At 38.0% G+C, this 16,389-nt stretch overlaps 1 protein-coding gene across 2 annotated transcripts in view; it reads left to right on the plus strand.

Annotated features, from left to right (window-relative positions):
• Window positions 1–16,389, plus strand: part of nmdyn-D7 (nucleoside diphosphate kinase homolog 7) — a 124,922-nt gene that overhangs the window by 39,194 nt on the left and 69,339 nt on the right. For both annotated transcript variants that reach the window (XR_016547717.1, XM_090386614.1), the window contains one exon: window positions 1,492–1,544. Coding sequence is in view for 1 of the 2 variants with exons in the window: in XM_090386614.1 (XP_090242740.1) it covers window positions 1,492–1,544 (53 nt within the window). In the remaining variant the exon portion in view is untranslated. Of the gene's footprint in view, window positions 1–1,491; window positions 1,545–16,389 lie in introns of those variants that run through there.

The following is a 16,389-nucleotide window of genomic DNA, read 5'->3' on the forward strand; positions in this document are numbered from 1 at the left end:
TTGCAGCCTGTTTGCACTGTTCTGAATATTTCATATCTGACTGCACAGTTACTCCCAGATCTTTTTCATTTTCTACCACCCTAAATGCAGTATCACACAGTTGGTACATTTCTCTATGGTTGCTTCTACCCATATGCAGTACTTTGCATTTGTCAATGTTAAACTTCAGTTGTCACTTCTCAGCCCATCTGCTCAACTTTTCTAGATCCTGTTGCAGTAGCACACACTGCCATTACTGTCATCAACCCTGCCAACCTTTGTATCATCTGCACACTTTGATATTTAGCCTGATATACCTTCATCAATATCATTCATGAATACACAAAACAACAATGGGCTCAGCACCGAACCATGGGCAACTCCACTAATAACATTAGTCCACAAAGAGCAGTGTCCATTGATTACCGCTCTCTGTTGTCTCCCACTCAATAATCCCTTTATCCATTGTAGCAATTTGTACAGCACTCTTCCATGTGCAACAGTGTCAAAAACTTTCCTGAAATTCAATTATATGATAACAAATTATATTTTGCCTCCATTTCCTTTGTGACCACATCGTAGACCTCCCGTTAACAAACCCATGCTGTGTCTTAACTATTACTGCAGTCTTGTCTAGATGATCCTGCAATGCTTCTTTAACCAGTGACTCTGTTATTTTCTCCGGAACACCAGTTAAACTAACAGGTCTATAATTGCTTGTGTCACCTTTTGAACCCTCTTTGTGAATTGGGGATATATTTGCATATCTCCGGCCCATGGGGACCTGAGTCCAAGGAAGCTCACATAATTATGGCTAAGGGTTTGCTTACTTCCTTTTCTGCCTCCTTTAATATAACTGGATAGATCCGAGGTGCCTTCCTTATGTTTAACTTCAACAATTTCTCCTCCTCTTTGCTCTCAGTTATTACAAAATCACTTAGCTGTCTGTTTGATACACTTTTGGCATTCCCCTCCTTGAGTAACTCCTCGTATGTGAATGTAATTGCAAAGTACTCATTCAGTTTATCAGCTACCTGAGCAGGATCATCAATAGTCAAACCATCTATGTTAAGTGGAACAATCTGATTCATCCCTTTCCTTCTAGAGCTTACATAAGTAAAGAACTTTTTTCATGTTTTTCTTTGCATCCTTTGCCAAAGATTTTTCCAAAGACAGCAAGTGATTGTAGTAGTCCTTTGACGCAGTTTGTCTGATACATATATGAACTCTGCTTTTAACCTTATAGAATTGAATTATTACATAAGTATTTATTTCCAGTTCATCTTTCCTCCCTTCATTCCAATGCTACTGCATAAGCACCAACAGTCATGTGTTTAAAAAGACTTGTTGCTAGTTCCATTGTAAAGCACTTATAGTTAATGGGATAAGCAGCATATTAAACCTATAAGAGGACTGTAAAAATTAAATTTTATAGAGGTTTTATTTTAGTAAAAGTTTCTGAACAATTTGAAATATTTTATTTTATTTTATTTATTATTTTTTTTTTCATAGGTGATCTCAAGTCTGACTGCTTTGGACCTCTTAATCGGAATTCTCTAAATAATGTAGGTATGAAAATTATATTATTATTGTGAATTAATAATTCACATTTTATTTTATTTGTTTATTTATTATTTTTTTTTGGTGTACACTTAGCCATAGTTGTCCTTTATTTATAATTAGTTAATGTCATCAGTTAACATCACTTGTATTATGATTTTGCTAGAACATTCTGTCTTACCTTTATTTCTTGTTTTCTGTAAAGACTGAACAGATTACATTTATCATTTGTTAATTCTAACCCAGTGACTCTCAGAAGAGTAACTGGGTTAGGATTAACAAATGATAAATGCATTCCTTCAACACTCTTGCCTTATCACAGCGGCTGCCTTTTTGGCTGTGTACAGCCAATGGAATTTCTATGATATTACATTACTTTGAAAGAAATAACATGACTGAAACCTTTTGGCAATGTCATTACATTGTCAAAAGGTAAATCTTCTGGTTTCCAGGGCAACTCATGAAGAAAACATTTGTTCTGCTGTGATCATTAAGATGATTGTATTAACAAGGAGTTTAAATCCAACTGTCTAAAGTAAATATGTCACCATTGTCACCATTGATTATTTGGATAGAGCCCGAGGTGTAATATGCAGAGTATTGACCTCTAAATCAAGTTTGTGATGATTTGCAGTTCTTGTAAGTCACCTTTCCAGGGACACATTTCCAGAAATTGGGGATAAATAATCAATTCCAAAGGTTGTCTGAGGAAGTTGGGGCAGTCTTTGGAACATGATAAGAGTTTGCTCAATTGGGAAAAGCAGCCTCTTTATAATTGATGTTAGATAGACACCTGCAATTTTCTGCACAGTAGTAATAAAGTAATATTGTTATGCTATCCGAGGTATTTATTTCTATATTTCTTTTGTGTTAAAATAATTATTCAGTACTTCATATATATGCATACCTTTATGCCATAATCTGGAAATGATGTGATTGTCTGCTATTCGAGATCATTTTCCAAGCCATGTGAAACAGGCTGCACCAGCAGTTATCAACCTGTTTTGTTTCGTGAACCCCTTTCGACACAAAGTTTATATCGCCCTACGCAAATTAATATTTGGAAAAGTAGTTTTAGATTTATATTAAGTGCTTAAAATAACTACAGTTTATTTCCAAAAAATTGCTTGTTTCATTGCTAAAATTTAAAACATTAATATCTAATAATAAAATAATAATTGCCAATAAGTAACAATGGGTCTTTTTTTTTTTTTTAAGAATTAAAAATAAATATATTATGGAAAAATTTGCAAAAATTTATTTTGCAAATTTATAATATTACATATAAATTGTAACCTATATATAATGAAAGAAGTTAGAGTAATTGTGAAGAATGCATAACATAATATTAATAGTTCAAAACCAAATAAATAATAAATTTAATGACATATTGACTTGTTTAACTGAACAAAGTGTAACAATATTTTGTTCAACAGAAGATAAAATCTTATTTAGATTTTTAAGGAGATATAAGTTGAAAATGCTCTCCTGCACATATATATAGTGGAAAATGCCAAGAGGATTTTACAAGCTTTGTCACTAAGTGATGGATATTCATTTTTAAATCTAAGCCAAAAATTGATAAGATTTTTTTTTCTTCCATAGCTAAGTCATCAGCCAACAACATGTACTCAATGAATGGATTATGAATCCAGTTTAATTTATTAGAAATTTGGAGAAAATATTCCCTAAAAGTCACTTTTAAAAATTTGAGATGATTATTGATATCTTTCTTGACAATTTGGTCCAAAGTTAGTTTATTTTCTGTCAAAAAATTATATAATGGGCTAAAACAATTGGTCCCTCTCAATGGTTTTGTTCCTAAATTTTAAGTTCTTTATCATACTTTCGACCTTGTCTTCAACATTGAAAATGGTTGTATTTGAACCTTCTAATGCTAGATTAAGTTGTTTGTTGTCGAAAAGATATCTGCTAAATTTGCTAATCTTTGTAGCCATGTGTTGTACACTCTTTAAAATGAAAAGGATGATTGGTGGGAAAAACTACTAACTCTTGTCTCAACATGAATAAACAAGTAATTACTTTACCACACGAAAGCCACCTAAAAGTGTAACATGTTCGTTGTCCATTTCTTTGCATAAAGTAGTAAGTTGTCAGAAGTTGGTCTTGATTTTATAAAATTAACTATTTTGACAACATCATTTAACACACTTTTCAGTTGTGCCATTTGTCTCGATGCCAAAGCTTGCCTATGTATGCTGCAATGTGTCCATAATATATTTGCATTATTATTTTTTTTTTGCTGATGCTATCGAGGCAGTGTTAGGTGGGTCGGAAAACTGATAGATTGGGGGGGGATTCACAGACTAAAAGATTAACGTTTGCTGCAGGCAGAGGCGAAAGTGATTCTTGCACTGCTTCTATTCTAATGAGCAGCAGCCTAGAATGCAAGTTTCTGGGGACTTCAAGAGCTGCTGGGAGTCATCATGAAACAAGTAAATACATGGGCTGTGTTAGGGTAACTAAGAGTAAGAACAGGTGCATGTATACTTGCATGTACACTAATGCTAGAAGTATAGTAAATAAAATTGATGAATTTGAAGTGCTGATCAAGACATCAAAGGCAAATATTGTTGGGATATCAGAGACATGATGTCACACAGATATAAGCAGTGCAGAATTGTAATTTGGGGAGTGCAATGTGTACAGAAAGGACAGATGGAGTAGGAAAGGAGGAGGGGGTTATGCTGTTAGTTAAGAAAAACATAAAATCTAAGGAAGTGCATCCAGTTGACACAGAGTTGGACAGTGCCATGTTGAGTCTGTTTGGTGTGACATAAGCACTGGGAAAGGGAAAATGAGAGTAGGAGTGCATTATAAGCCTAATGACTCTGATGAGTATAATGAATGGATGTGCAGAGAAATAGAATGGGCCAGTAAATCAGAATGTCTTGTAATCAATTTCCAGATATTGATTGGAACTTCTGGGTTGGTCATTCGCATGCTAGCAATGGATTTATTGGAAGATTATTTTGTACAGCAACATGTTCGAGGGGCAACCAGAGGGAGTAATACCTTTGATCTAATTATCAGCAGTGATTATTCGTGCATTAAGAATTTACAGATAAAGGAACGACTAGGCGAAAGTGATCACAGTGTACTGATGTGGGATTTACTTAACGATGTAACTACCATCAAGAGTAAAGGGAAGGTTTTTTGTTTTTGTAAAGGTGATACAGTGGTCTCAGACAATCTATACAGTGGGATCAACTGATGATGTTACCAATGATGAATTCTAAATGAGAAGCCTTCAGGGACTTAACCTTGGAGGCTACTAAGCTTGTCATACCAACTAAGAAATACTGTTCAAGGTTCAGGCCTAAATGGATGTTGGATGAATTAATGAGGCTCGTGGCGAGAAGAAAAATGTATGGGATGCAAATAAATTATCAGGCGACACAGAAGCCTATGGCAAATATAAGCTAGTCCGTAATCAAGTCACAAAGGAGGTTAGCAGGCAAAGGCAGATTACGAGAAATATTTGGCAAAGGACGCAAAGAAAAACAGCAAACGAGTTCAGTACAAATGAGCCTGTTATACTGGATTCCATTGTGTAAGGAGATTAATGATACTGTATATATCCAGTAATAAATTTAATGACAATGACAAGAATGTAGCTTTCAGGATAAAATGGACCCCTTCATCAGCAATATACAGATTCTAACAGAATAATGATGTTAGAGACAACTTGTGTGCGCTGTGATGCGTGCATGGCCGCAAGACTGACATTCAACTACTAGATTGGCACTCTTGTTGGTGCACGAACTTCTGTGAGTTTGCTGGCAGTGTTTATCCAGCTTCAAGACAGTTGATTCCAAGGAACTCTAGCCGGAAGCAGTGGCGGAAGTGCCGGGATTGCTCAATCACGTTTAAGGTCAAGGTCATGGTGGGTCAACCAGAAATGTTCCATGATTGTGGAGTGGTCAGTGTCACCAAGGCGAATTGATCTGTCACGCTCTGCAAGCAAAAGAGTTCTTTACTTGTGTAAACTCTAGAATTAAGGGGATGAATCAGATTAGTCCATTTAACATAGATGGTTTGACTATTGATGATCCTGCTCAGGTAGCTGATAAACTGAATGAGTATTTTGCATCTACGTTCACACACGAGGAGTTACTCAAGGAGGGGAATGCCAGAACTTTATCAAACTCTAACAGGGAGCTAAGTGATTTTGTAAAACCTGAGAGCAAAGTGGAGGAGAAATTGTTGAATTTAAACATAAAAATGGCACCCGGGGCAGATGGAATCTATCCAGTTATAGTGAAGGAGGCAGCAATGGAAGTAAGCAAACCCCTAGCCATATTTATGAGAGCATCCTTAGAGTCGGGGGAGGTCTCCATCTACTGGAGATGTGAAAATGTATCCCCAATTCACAAATGAGGTTCAAAGGGTGACACAAATAATTATAGACCTTTAGTTTAACTTCTTTTCCAGGAAAAATAATGGAGTCACTGGTTAAAGAGGTGATACAGGATCACTTTGACAAGACAGCAGTAATAGCTTAGACACAGCATGGGTTTGTTAAGGAGAAGTCGCGTGTGACCAATTGGATATTATGATGTGGTCACAAAGGAACTGGATGCAAAAAATAATTTTGATATCATATACTTGGATTTCAGGAAAGCTTTTGATACTGTTGCACACTGTTGGAAGACTGCTGTACAAATTGGAGTGGTATGGCATTAAGGGCAAGTTATTGCAATGGATAAAGGGATGGTTGTGTGGGAGATGGCAGAGAGTGGTAATAAATGGACACTGCCCTACATGGAATAATGTTATTAGCGGAGTCCCCCAGGGTTTGGTGCTGGACCCATTGTTGTTTTGTGTATTTATCAATGATATCGATGAAGGTATATCAAGCTTAATGTCCAAGTTTGCAGACGATACAAAGGTTGGCAGTGTTGTTAATGACAGTAAAGACAGTGTGTTACTGCAACAGGATCTAGAAAAAATTAGGCAGATGGGCTGAGAAGTGGCAACTGAAGTTTAAGATTGACAAATGCATAGTACTATATAAGGGTAGCAGTAACCAAGAGAAACATTCCAACTGTGTGGTACTACACTCAGGCAGGTGGAGAATGAAAAAGAACTTGGGGTAATTGTGCAGTTCAGATGCGAAGTTCTCTGAGCAGTGCAGACAGGCTTCCAGAGCAGTTCATGAAGTTTTGTCAATGATATACAGTAATACCCCGACTTACGCTACCCCGACTTACGCGAACTCGGAGTTACGCGGTTCTTGATTTTTTTCGTTTGGCAACGCTGCCGCCCACTATCTTCAAGGTCGTTTTTCATATGTTATCGATATACGGTGCGACGGCGGAGAATGAGAGCGAAAGATGAACAAAATTCAACTTTGTTGCTTTTATGTTTTTTATGTCAGTGAAGGGGAAACACATTTCACCATAATAACGTAAAAACCAACACAATTCCAGCTATCGGTATAATCGCAAATGCAATTAGATCGAGTTTACTACCAGTTTATAACAGATTTCACTAGCAGAAACGCAACTGGATTTTTATTGTTTTATGGTAGTAACCCCTAGAAATGTGAGGTGTTAATAGTGTATCTCTGCCTTTATGGTGTTGTTTATTCAGTTGCTACATGCGCGCAGCTTTGTTTATGCGTATCAAGCGTGCCTCCTCGTTTTGTAATTGTGCTTTATTCCCTAAAAATGAGTAAAATACTTAATTAAAAGGTGTGAAAAGGAAGCGTCCTGGTGAAGACACTGCAGATTCAGAGAGAAAAAGAAAAACAATTATCGATAAACAGAGGCGGACTGGGTCAAAAATTCTTACCCGGGAAAATTTATAGTGGCCTCATACTATGGTTTATGGCCAAAATCACACTGGCCCACCGGGGTTTCCCCGGTAAGGCTTATGGCCAGTCCACCTCTGTCGATAGAGAAAAAATATGAAATTGTGAAACGCTTTGAGCGAAATGAAAGACCATGTGATATTGCACGTGCTACAGGCCTAAATGAAGCAACGGCGAAAAGCACATGACAATTGCAAACTTGACAGGTTGAAAATTGAAAAGGGCTCAATTGTAAAGGGCTTAAAAATTTTAGAAAACATAGACTCCAACGAAGAACGCGTTATAGCTACAAAGCAAGGAATAAAAAAAATTATTAGCTTGCTACGAAGAAATTCTGCGTGAAAAAAAGAACGCGCTGTGTCGTCAGACGAATTTGTTAGATTTTATGAAGCCATCGACATCGAAATAACTTTTTTACGTAAGTCATTTGTTTTTGTTAATACATATTTTGTATTAATATGTATAAAGAACTGCAATTTTATTAATATTTTTCTTCTAAACTAGTGTTTTTGTTAGTCCTTGGTCCCAATTAAGCAAAATTTATATGTATTTATATGCAAAGTTGTACCCCGACTTACGCGAATTCGACTTACGCGATTTTCGTCGGACCCACCTATCGCGTAACTTCGGGGTATTACTGTATAGGAATTTTGCTAGCAGGGACAAGGAGGTGATTATACCTTTGTATAAGGCAATGGTGCCATTGCGTACAGGCCTGGAGGCCTCATTTTAGTTAGGATGTAGAGTTGCTAGAATGAGTACAGAGAAGGGCAACAAGATTGGTGAGAGGAACAGAAGGATTTTCTTACCAAGGGGGACTTGAATTCTGAAAGTTGCAGCATCTGGTATCTAGGCACCTGCGAGGTGATCTGATTGAGGTGTAAAATGACTCGAATGGTTTGAGCAGGCTCAGTGCCGATGGGTTACTTCCGCTTGCTCAGATTAAGAACTTGATGGGGCATGCATTCAAATTGAGAAAGACAATTGTAGAATAGATGTGCGGAAGTTTGCCTTTAGCCAGCAGATAGTTGATTGCTGGAACAGACTTCCATCTATTGTTGTGGAAGTTGATAGCTTAAATAAATTTAAGGCTGAACTAGAAAACATTTGGAGTAACCGGATGGGTGAAATGGGAAGGGTTTTTTTTTTGGCTGATCCTGTATAAGTTTGCTTTCTTGCATCATATGTCCCTTCTGGTCCTTGAGGTTGTCACATACACTCTCTCAAATATGCCAGACAAGCTGTACTTGCTACCTGGCAGTCTAAAACGCTGATGGAACTGATATTCGGGTGACATTCGAGTCAAGTGGACCCATTTCTGCAAAGTTCGGACGGTCTGTGACATCCAAATCCTGTGCTTGCACCTTCATGATGGTGGGACTGTTAGTAATCCTGGGTATAACCCCCCACGGAGAAGCACACTGTGTGTGTGTGTGAACCAAAGTAAGCAGGGGTCGAGGTGTGGTGCCCACACCACATGGAGAAATGCTGCCCCTCTGTGTTACCAGGAAATACTAGGTGGTAGGTGACTCTCATGAATCGGTGCAATACCACCACTTCTTATTGGAGGCTTGAAGTGGTGGAATCAATGTTTATTCTCCAGAGTTAAATTCCGGTCAACCCTTCCCCATCTTAAAATCCCCCATTATAAGAGAGTCTTATAATGGAGGATTTTAATTTCCCAGATATTGACTGGAATTTGTGGGTTGGTCACTCACACACTATCAAGGCTTTTGTGGATTTATTGGATGATTGTTTTCTACATCAGCATGTTTGGGAGGCAACTAGAGGGAGTAATACTCTTGATCTGATTACACTGCTTTACAGTGTATCTGGGGTTTGAGTAAAAGTATGTGGCAGTTATGCATGTTTACTGATTACTAAACCGAAGTCCGTTTGTTTCTATCATGTAAAGATTTTTCACAATTCATTAACAAAATATTACCTAGGTATTATATTCAAATGTGTACATAACTATAGTTTCTGCAATGGTTTAAAAGTTTTATACCCCTTTATTTGTAATCAGTATCAAATATTTGCCTCAAATACAACAGATTGTGCATGTTTAACCCATAACTATACACACACTGCAAGGTAGTTGACCTTGACCCAGGAAGGTTGAAGACCCCCCACCCCACTCTTCCAGCCCATCTGTGATTCCCAGAATTTTATTTTCCTAGTGGAGTCTGGGAGACTCCTGTGTGTGTAGTTACAGGTTAAACTTGTCTGAGGGAAGGAGCAGCAGTGCGTAGTACACGCTTCTTGATTAGACCGGGGTTCGAGCCCGTCACCACCGAATACGGAGGACGCGGAAAGGTCAAGGAATGACCACTGCATATCCCGGAGCAATATGGCCTTAGTTGCTAATGCTCCTAGAAACCAAATAACAAACAAACATAACAAACTTGTCTGAGTGCATACATGCTTGTTTGTACAGTCCACTCAACCACAGAGCCTATATAAGTGGCACATCCCTTATGCAGTCACAGTACTCCTGTAAAAACCGTTGTAAGCTCTCGTTGTGTGTTAGTTTTCTTTTAGTTTGGCAACCAGAAAGTATATAAACAGTCCTGACATGTTTTGTTACATATGTGGTTGTTTTGTTCCTGTAAAGCAGGGGCAAAATATTACTGATTTTGCAGAAAAATCGTATTATGCATACTTTGACATAAAACTACACAATCAGGATAAATCGTGGACACCGCAGATGTATGGCATAAAGTATGCCATACATCTGTCGAATATCTTAGAAAATGGGGTCAAGGAAAAAAGGTGTGCTTTCCATTTGCTGTTCCTATGGTGTGGCGCGATCCAATAAGCCATGGAACTGATATTCGAATGTTACGAATATCAGTTCCATGAAACTGATATTCGTAATAAGCCATGGAATGAATGTTACTTTTGTGTATGTGATGTTAAAGGTTACAATTAAAAAAAAAAGGCCATCAAATTTCCTGATCTACCGTCAGCCGTGATCGGTTCCGTATGGACCTGATCTGCCTGTAAAACCTCCACCAGAAACTTTGGAGTCCACATCTTCTTCTACTGAAGCAGAAGCTAAAGAGGTTAGTGAAGAGGAATGTTATCAACCAGAAAATATTTTAGCGCCACAGCAACTCACACAAGTCGAACTGAATGATTTAGTAAGGGATTTAGGTCTTCCAACGTATGCTGCTAAAATTCTGGCATCCAGACTTCAAGCAAAGAACTTACTTGCTCCAGGTACATCATTTTCCTGGTACAGAAATCGTGAAAGGGAGTTTATACAGTATTTTTCACAAGAAGCTCCTCTCGTATGTATTTCTGGTTTAATAAGTGTCTTAGGAGCTCCATCATATGATCCTAGTGAATGGAGACTATTTATATACTCTTCTAAGACTAGTTTAGAAAGGTGTTCTCTTGTATAATGTAGATGAGTACCCATATGTGCCAGTTGCTCATTCAGTCTACTTTCTGTATAATGGAGATGAGTACACAGCTGTGCCAGTTTCTCATTCAGTCTACAAAGAAACTTATGTAAATTAAATATCAAGATCACGAATGGCAAATATGTGGAGACTTAAAAGTGTTATGTATTTTGTTGGGGCAACAGGGTGGGTACACTAAAATGCCATGCTTTATTTGTGAATGGGATAGCAGAGCTAAAGCATGCATTGGACAAAGAAGCAATGGCCTCGGAGGCACAATCTTACACTTTGGTCAAAAATATTGTGCATGAAAGTTTGGTGAAGCCAGATAAAATACTTTTACCTCTACTGCATATCAAGTTAGGCATAATGAAGCAATTTGTTAACACATTGAATAAGGATGGCAACTGCTTTAAGTACCTTTGCAGTAAATTTCCCGGTTTATGTGATGCAAAACTTAAGGAGGGTATCTTCATTGGTCCCCAAATTAGAAAATTGGTTTTAGATGGTCACTTTGAAACTACTATGACTGATGTTTAAAGAGAAGCCCGGATTGCTTTTGAAAGTGTAATGGAAAACTTTCTAGAAAATCATAAATCACAGGATTGTGAGAAAATTGTTCAAAATATACTCGAAAAGCTTCGCAATTTAGGTTGCAATATGAGCATCAAAATTCACTTTTTGCATGCCCATCTTGATTTTTTCTCGGAAAATCTTGCACAGATGAGCGAAGAACGAGGGGAGAGATTCCATCACGACATAAAGGAAATGGAGCAGAGGTACCAGGGAAGGTGGAATACAAGCATGATGGCCGACTACTGCTGGTGTTTAAAAAGAGAGAAACCTGGCACTGTACATAAAAGAAAAACGATTAAACGTGCTTTTCAAACAAAGACGAAGGTCTTTGTTTGAAAGAGACGAAGGTCTAATTAATGAATTTTGATTAATACTTGTTAGTATTTACTTATTTTTTGATATATGAAAATATAATCCTATCAATTTGTCATTACTAAATACAATAAAGTTATATACTTTTGTAAAAAACAATACTTTTTTATTTCTTTAATTGTGATGTATCTGGATGTGATAGGAAAAAATCTAAGTCATATTTGAAATCACAGCAACATATTACGTCGGTGGGACCTATTGAAATTCAGACCCCAGTGAACAAACTTAAATTTGTAAACTAGTGTTATCAGTAGTGATTCTTCATGCATTAAGAATCTGCAGATAAAGGAACCACTAGGCAGCAGTGATCACAGTGTGCTGAAGTGGAATTTACTCAAAGAGGTAACTACCATCAGGGGTAAAGGGAAGAGTTTTTGCTTTCGTAAAGGTGGCTACAGTGGTCTGAGACAGTATTTAAATTCTATATGGTGGCACCAACTGATGATGTTACCAATAGCGCATTCTAAGAATTAATCTTGGAATCTACTAGGCTTTACATACCAACTAAGTAATATTGTTCAAGGTTTACGCCTAAACAGATGTCAGATGAACTAATGAGACATATGGCAGAGAAGAAAAATGCATGGGATACATATAAATTAATGGGTACAAATCATGGAAGCTTATGATAGATATAAGCTGGTCTGTAACCAAGTCACAAAGGAGATTAGGCAGGCAAAGGCAGATAATGTAAATTCTTTGGCAAAGGATGCAAAAAAAACAGAAAACAGTTCTTTACCTATGTAACCTCTAGAAGGAAAGGGATGAATCAGATTGGTCCACTGCATATTGATGGTTCAACTGTTGATGATCTTGCTCAGGTGGCTAACAAACCAAATGAGCATTTTTCATCTAAATTCACACAAGAGGAGTTAATTAGGGAGGGGAATGCCAGAGGTGATTGAACTCTGGCAGGGAGCTAGATGATTTTGTAATGACTGAGAGGAAAGTGGAGGAGAGATTGTTGAAGATAAACATAAAAAAGGCACCCAGGGTGGACGGGATCTATCCAGTTATATTAAAGGAAGCAGCAAAGGAATTAAGCAAACCCTTAGCCATAATTATGAGAGCTTTTTTGGACTCAGGGCAGTTACCCATATTTGGACTAGAGATGTGCAAATCTGACCCCAATTTGCAAAGGAGGATCAAAGGGCGACACAAGTAATTACAGACCTGTTAGTTTAACTTCTGTTCCAGGAAATTTAATGGCGGAAAATTAAAAGAAGCACTGTAGGATCATCTAGACAAGACTTCAGTTATAGCTCGGACACAGCATGGTTTTGTTAAGGGCAAGTCTTGCCTGACGAATTTGATTGGATACTATGATGGGATGTAGTCACAAAGGAACTGGATGCAGAGAATAACTTTGATATCATATATTTGGATCTTAGAAAGGCTTTTGATACTGTTGTACCTGGAAGACTGTTGAACAAATTGGAGCAGTGTGGCATTGGAGGAAAATTGCTGCTATGGATAAAGAGCTGATTATCCCCTTGTATAAGGCAATTGTCAGGCCACACTTTGAGTACTGTATACAGGTCTAGAGTCCTCATTTTAAGAAGGATGTAGGGCTGTTGGAACAAGTACAGAGAAGGACAGCAAGATTAGTGAATGGAACAAAGGGTTCCTCTTATGAAGAAAGGCTTAGGTTTTGCAAATTACATTGTCTGGAGACTAGGCACCTGCAAGGTGATCTGATTGGGGTGTATAAAGCCTTGAATGGTTTGAGCATGCTCGGTGCTGATGGGATTCTTCCTCTTGCTCAGAATAATCACCTGAGAGGGCATAAATTCAAATTGAGGAAAGACAGATATAGGATAGATGTGAGGAAGGTTGCCTTTAGCCAGCGAGTAGTTGGTTGGTGGAACAGACTTTCATACTTTGTTGTGGAATTTGATAGCCTAAATAAATTTAAGGCTGGGCTGGACAGGCATTTGGAACAAACAGAGCAGTGAAATGGGAGAGTTTTTTTTTTTTTTTTTCTTGCTGATGCTGTATAAGCTTGCTCTCTTGCATCATGTGCTTCTACTAATGCTAATCTCTTCCATCATGCAGTATGACTGATGTCTTTTGAGGTTATGATGGACATCATGGCGAGATCCAATCTTTCTTACATTTCAAGGGTACAGCTCTAAAACGGTTTTCGCAGGCAGTCTGCTAGTTAGTACACTGGACAACCAAACCTTAACTCTTTAGGAGGCTTCCGGATCAGCTAGTGTATAATCTTGTTACCTCTACTCTGCCAGATATACGGTAGGGAGTTCCAGTAGTGTGTATGATGGGGGGGGGCATTGGTGAGGCCACTTTATGTCAAGGATCTGGGTATATTCTTACCATGTGTAAGCCATATCCCAAAATTTCATTAATTCATACAGCATGTCCCCCCACTATTTTTTTACTATTTAATACACCATGAATTGTCAAACTAACAGAGTAAGCTTATCTGCAAAAAGATCTAAACCTTCCAAACACTTTTTATTTCAATTCACAAATATACATGATCCCCATTCTAATCTCAATGATGTCCATTTCCACTTTCAGTCTGCCAAACCCCCATGTACTTTTTCTGACAGAATCTCAGTTATCAGTTTATTCAACTACTGCTCATCTGAGTTGCCCAAATTATTCGCTGTACGATTCCTGTTGCCTAAAAGGTGGTACTTGTGCATATGTACGTTCCGATATATTTCCTGTCAGAGTCTTTTAATTTGGAATCTGTTTTTTGATCTTGTCTGGCTTAAAATCTCTCTATGTCATTGTGTCCAATTCATCTGTTGTGTCTACCGTTCTCACAACTCCACTAATCACTTGTAGCTCTTCGACTTCCTCTCTTTGCAACTTGACTTTCTCCAGTCCAACTTTCCTAACAGTGAGGTAATTTTCCTTGGTGATTTTAATGTTCACAACTCCAGATAGCTTCCGTTTTCTAGTCACACCGACCCAGCTGGTCGATTTGCGATTACTAATGACCTTACACAGATTGTTTATTACCTACAAGAATATCGGACAATCCTAACCATACAGCCAACACACTTGATCTCTTTCTCACAAACAACCCTTCTAAGTACATGGTCGAAGTGAGTGGTCCTTTAGGCACTTCAGATCACAACTTTGTAATTGTCTCTTCTCCAATGGAGCCTTTATCTCAGGGAAATTCCCAACATCGTGTTGTTTGGCATTACAAGAATGCAAAATGGGATGACCTGCGAGACTTCTTTTCCTTGGTTGGATTACTGTTTCAAAACTTCTGATGTCAACGTTTGTTCAGATCGTGTAAGTGAAATTATTCTTGCAGGAATGGAATCCTTTATCCCACACTCCACTTTAAAATCTCGTCCTTTATCTAAACCTTGGTTTTCCAATAAATGTGCTAAGGCTGTTCAGGAGAAGAATGTTGCATATCGTAATTGGCTTGTTTCTAATTCTTCAGTTTCATTTTCTGCCTACACCAAAGCTCGCAACAATTGTAAAGCAGTTATTGATCAGTCCAAACTAGAGTTTGAACAGACTAAGAGTAGAAAACTTGCTCCTTGCCCTAATGGTAGCCGAGCATTCTGGTCTCTTGCCAAAGCTATAACCGCAAATTTTGCCCATCTCTGCTCCCACCTCTGTGAAAACCAGATGCTTCTGTTGTCACTTTGGCCAAGGATAAAGCTAACCTGCTAGCATCCCATTTTTCTTCCAACTCATGTATTAAAGATCTTGGTAAAACCCCTCCCATCATTCCCAGCACGCTCCATTCACACGGAAGACTATCCTGTGGTCTTCTGTGAAAAGGATGTCAGAAGGATTTTGACAAATCTTGATGCTAAGAAAGCTCCAGGTGCTGATGCTCTTTCTCCACTTGTTATTAAAACCTGTGCTCCTGAACTTACTCCTGTTCTTTGCCGCCTTTTTCACTTTCTTATTCCTTATAAAGGTGTTTTTCTTTCTACTTGGAAATTGCTCATATCCAGCCAGTTCCTAAAAAGGGTGACAAATCCCTCCCATCCAATTATTGTTCCATTGCAATTCCTTCTTCTCTTTCTAAAGTAATGGAGAAATCAATTAACCGCCAACTCTTAAACTATCTATTAAACTTCGTTGATCGTCTTGATCAGCGATTTTCATACTTGCGATTGTCTGATTACCCATCGCCAGTATGGATTCCATCAGTGTTGCTCCAATGGTGATATTCTGGCTTATGTTACCCATTTAGGACAAATTCACTGGAAATGTTCAGTGAAACACAAGCAGTTGCTCTTGACATCTCAAAGTCTTTTGATCATGTTTGGCATAAAAGTGTTCTAAACAAGCTTCCATCTTATGGCTTGCCAACTGTTTTTTGTAATTGGTTATCCAGTTTTCTCTCTGATCACTCACTCAGGGTGATGGTAGGTGGCTCTCTGTCTTCTAACTTCTCCACTAATGCTGGTGTCCCTCAAGGTTCAGTTCTTTCCCCCCACCCACTCTTTTCCTCTTGTATATTAATGACCTTTATATGACCTTAATGACCTGTATAACGATGAACATTTTTTAATGTTCATCATTATGCCGATATCTTGGACACATTTTTATTCACTATTTTAGAATTTTTATTTGAATCCAATTTACCAATTTCTTGTTTACTTTGAGTTGATAGCACATTGCATTCAATTTTCCACTTTGAGAAACTTGCCC

The sequence above is a fragment of the Mastigoproctus giganteus genome, chromosome 1, assembly GCF_048544385.1.
Source record: "Mastigoproctus giganteus isolate SK-2022 chromosome 1, ASM4854438v1, whole genome shotgun sequence".
In the NCBI taxonomy this organism is placed as follows: Eukaryota; Metazoa; Arthropoda; class Arachnida; order Uropygi; family Thelyphonidae; genus Mastigoproctus; species Mastigoproctus giganteus.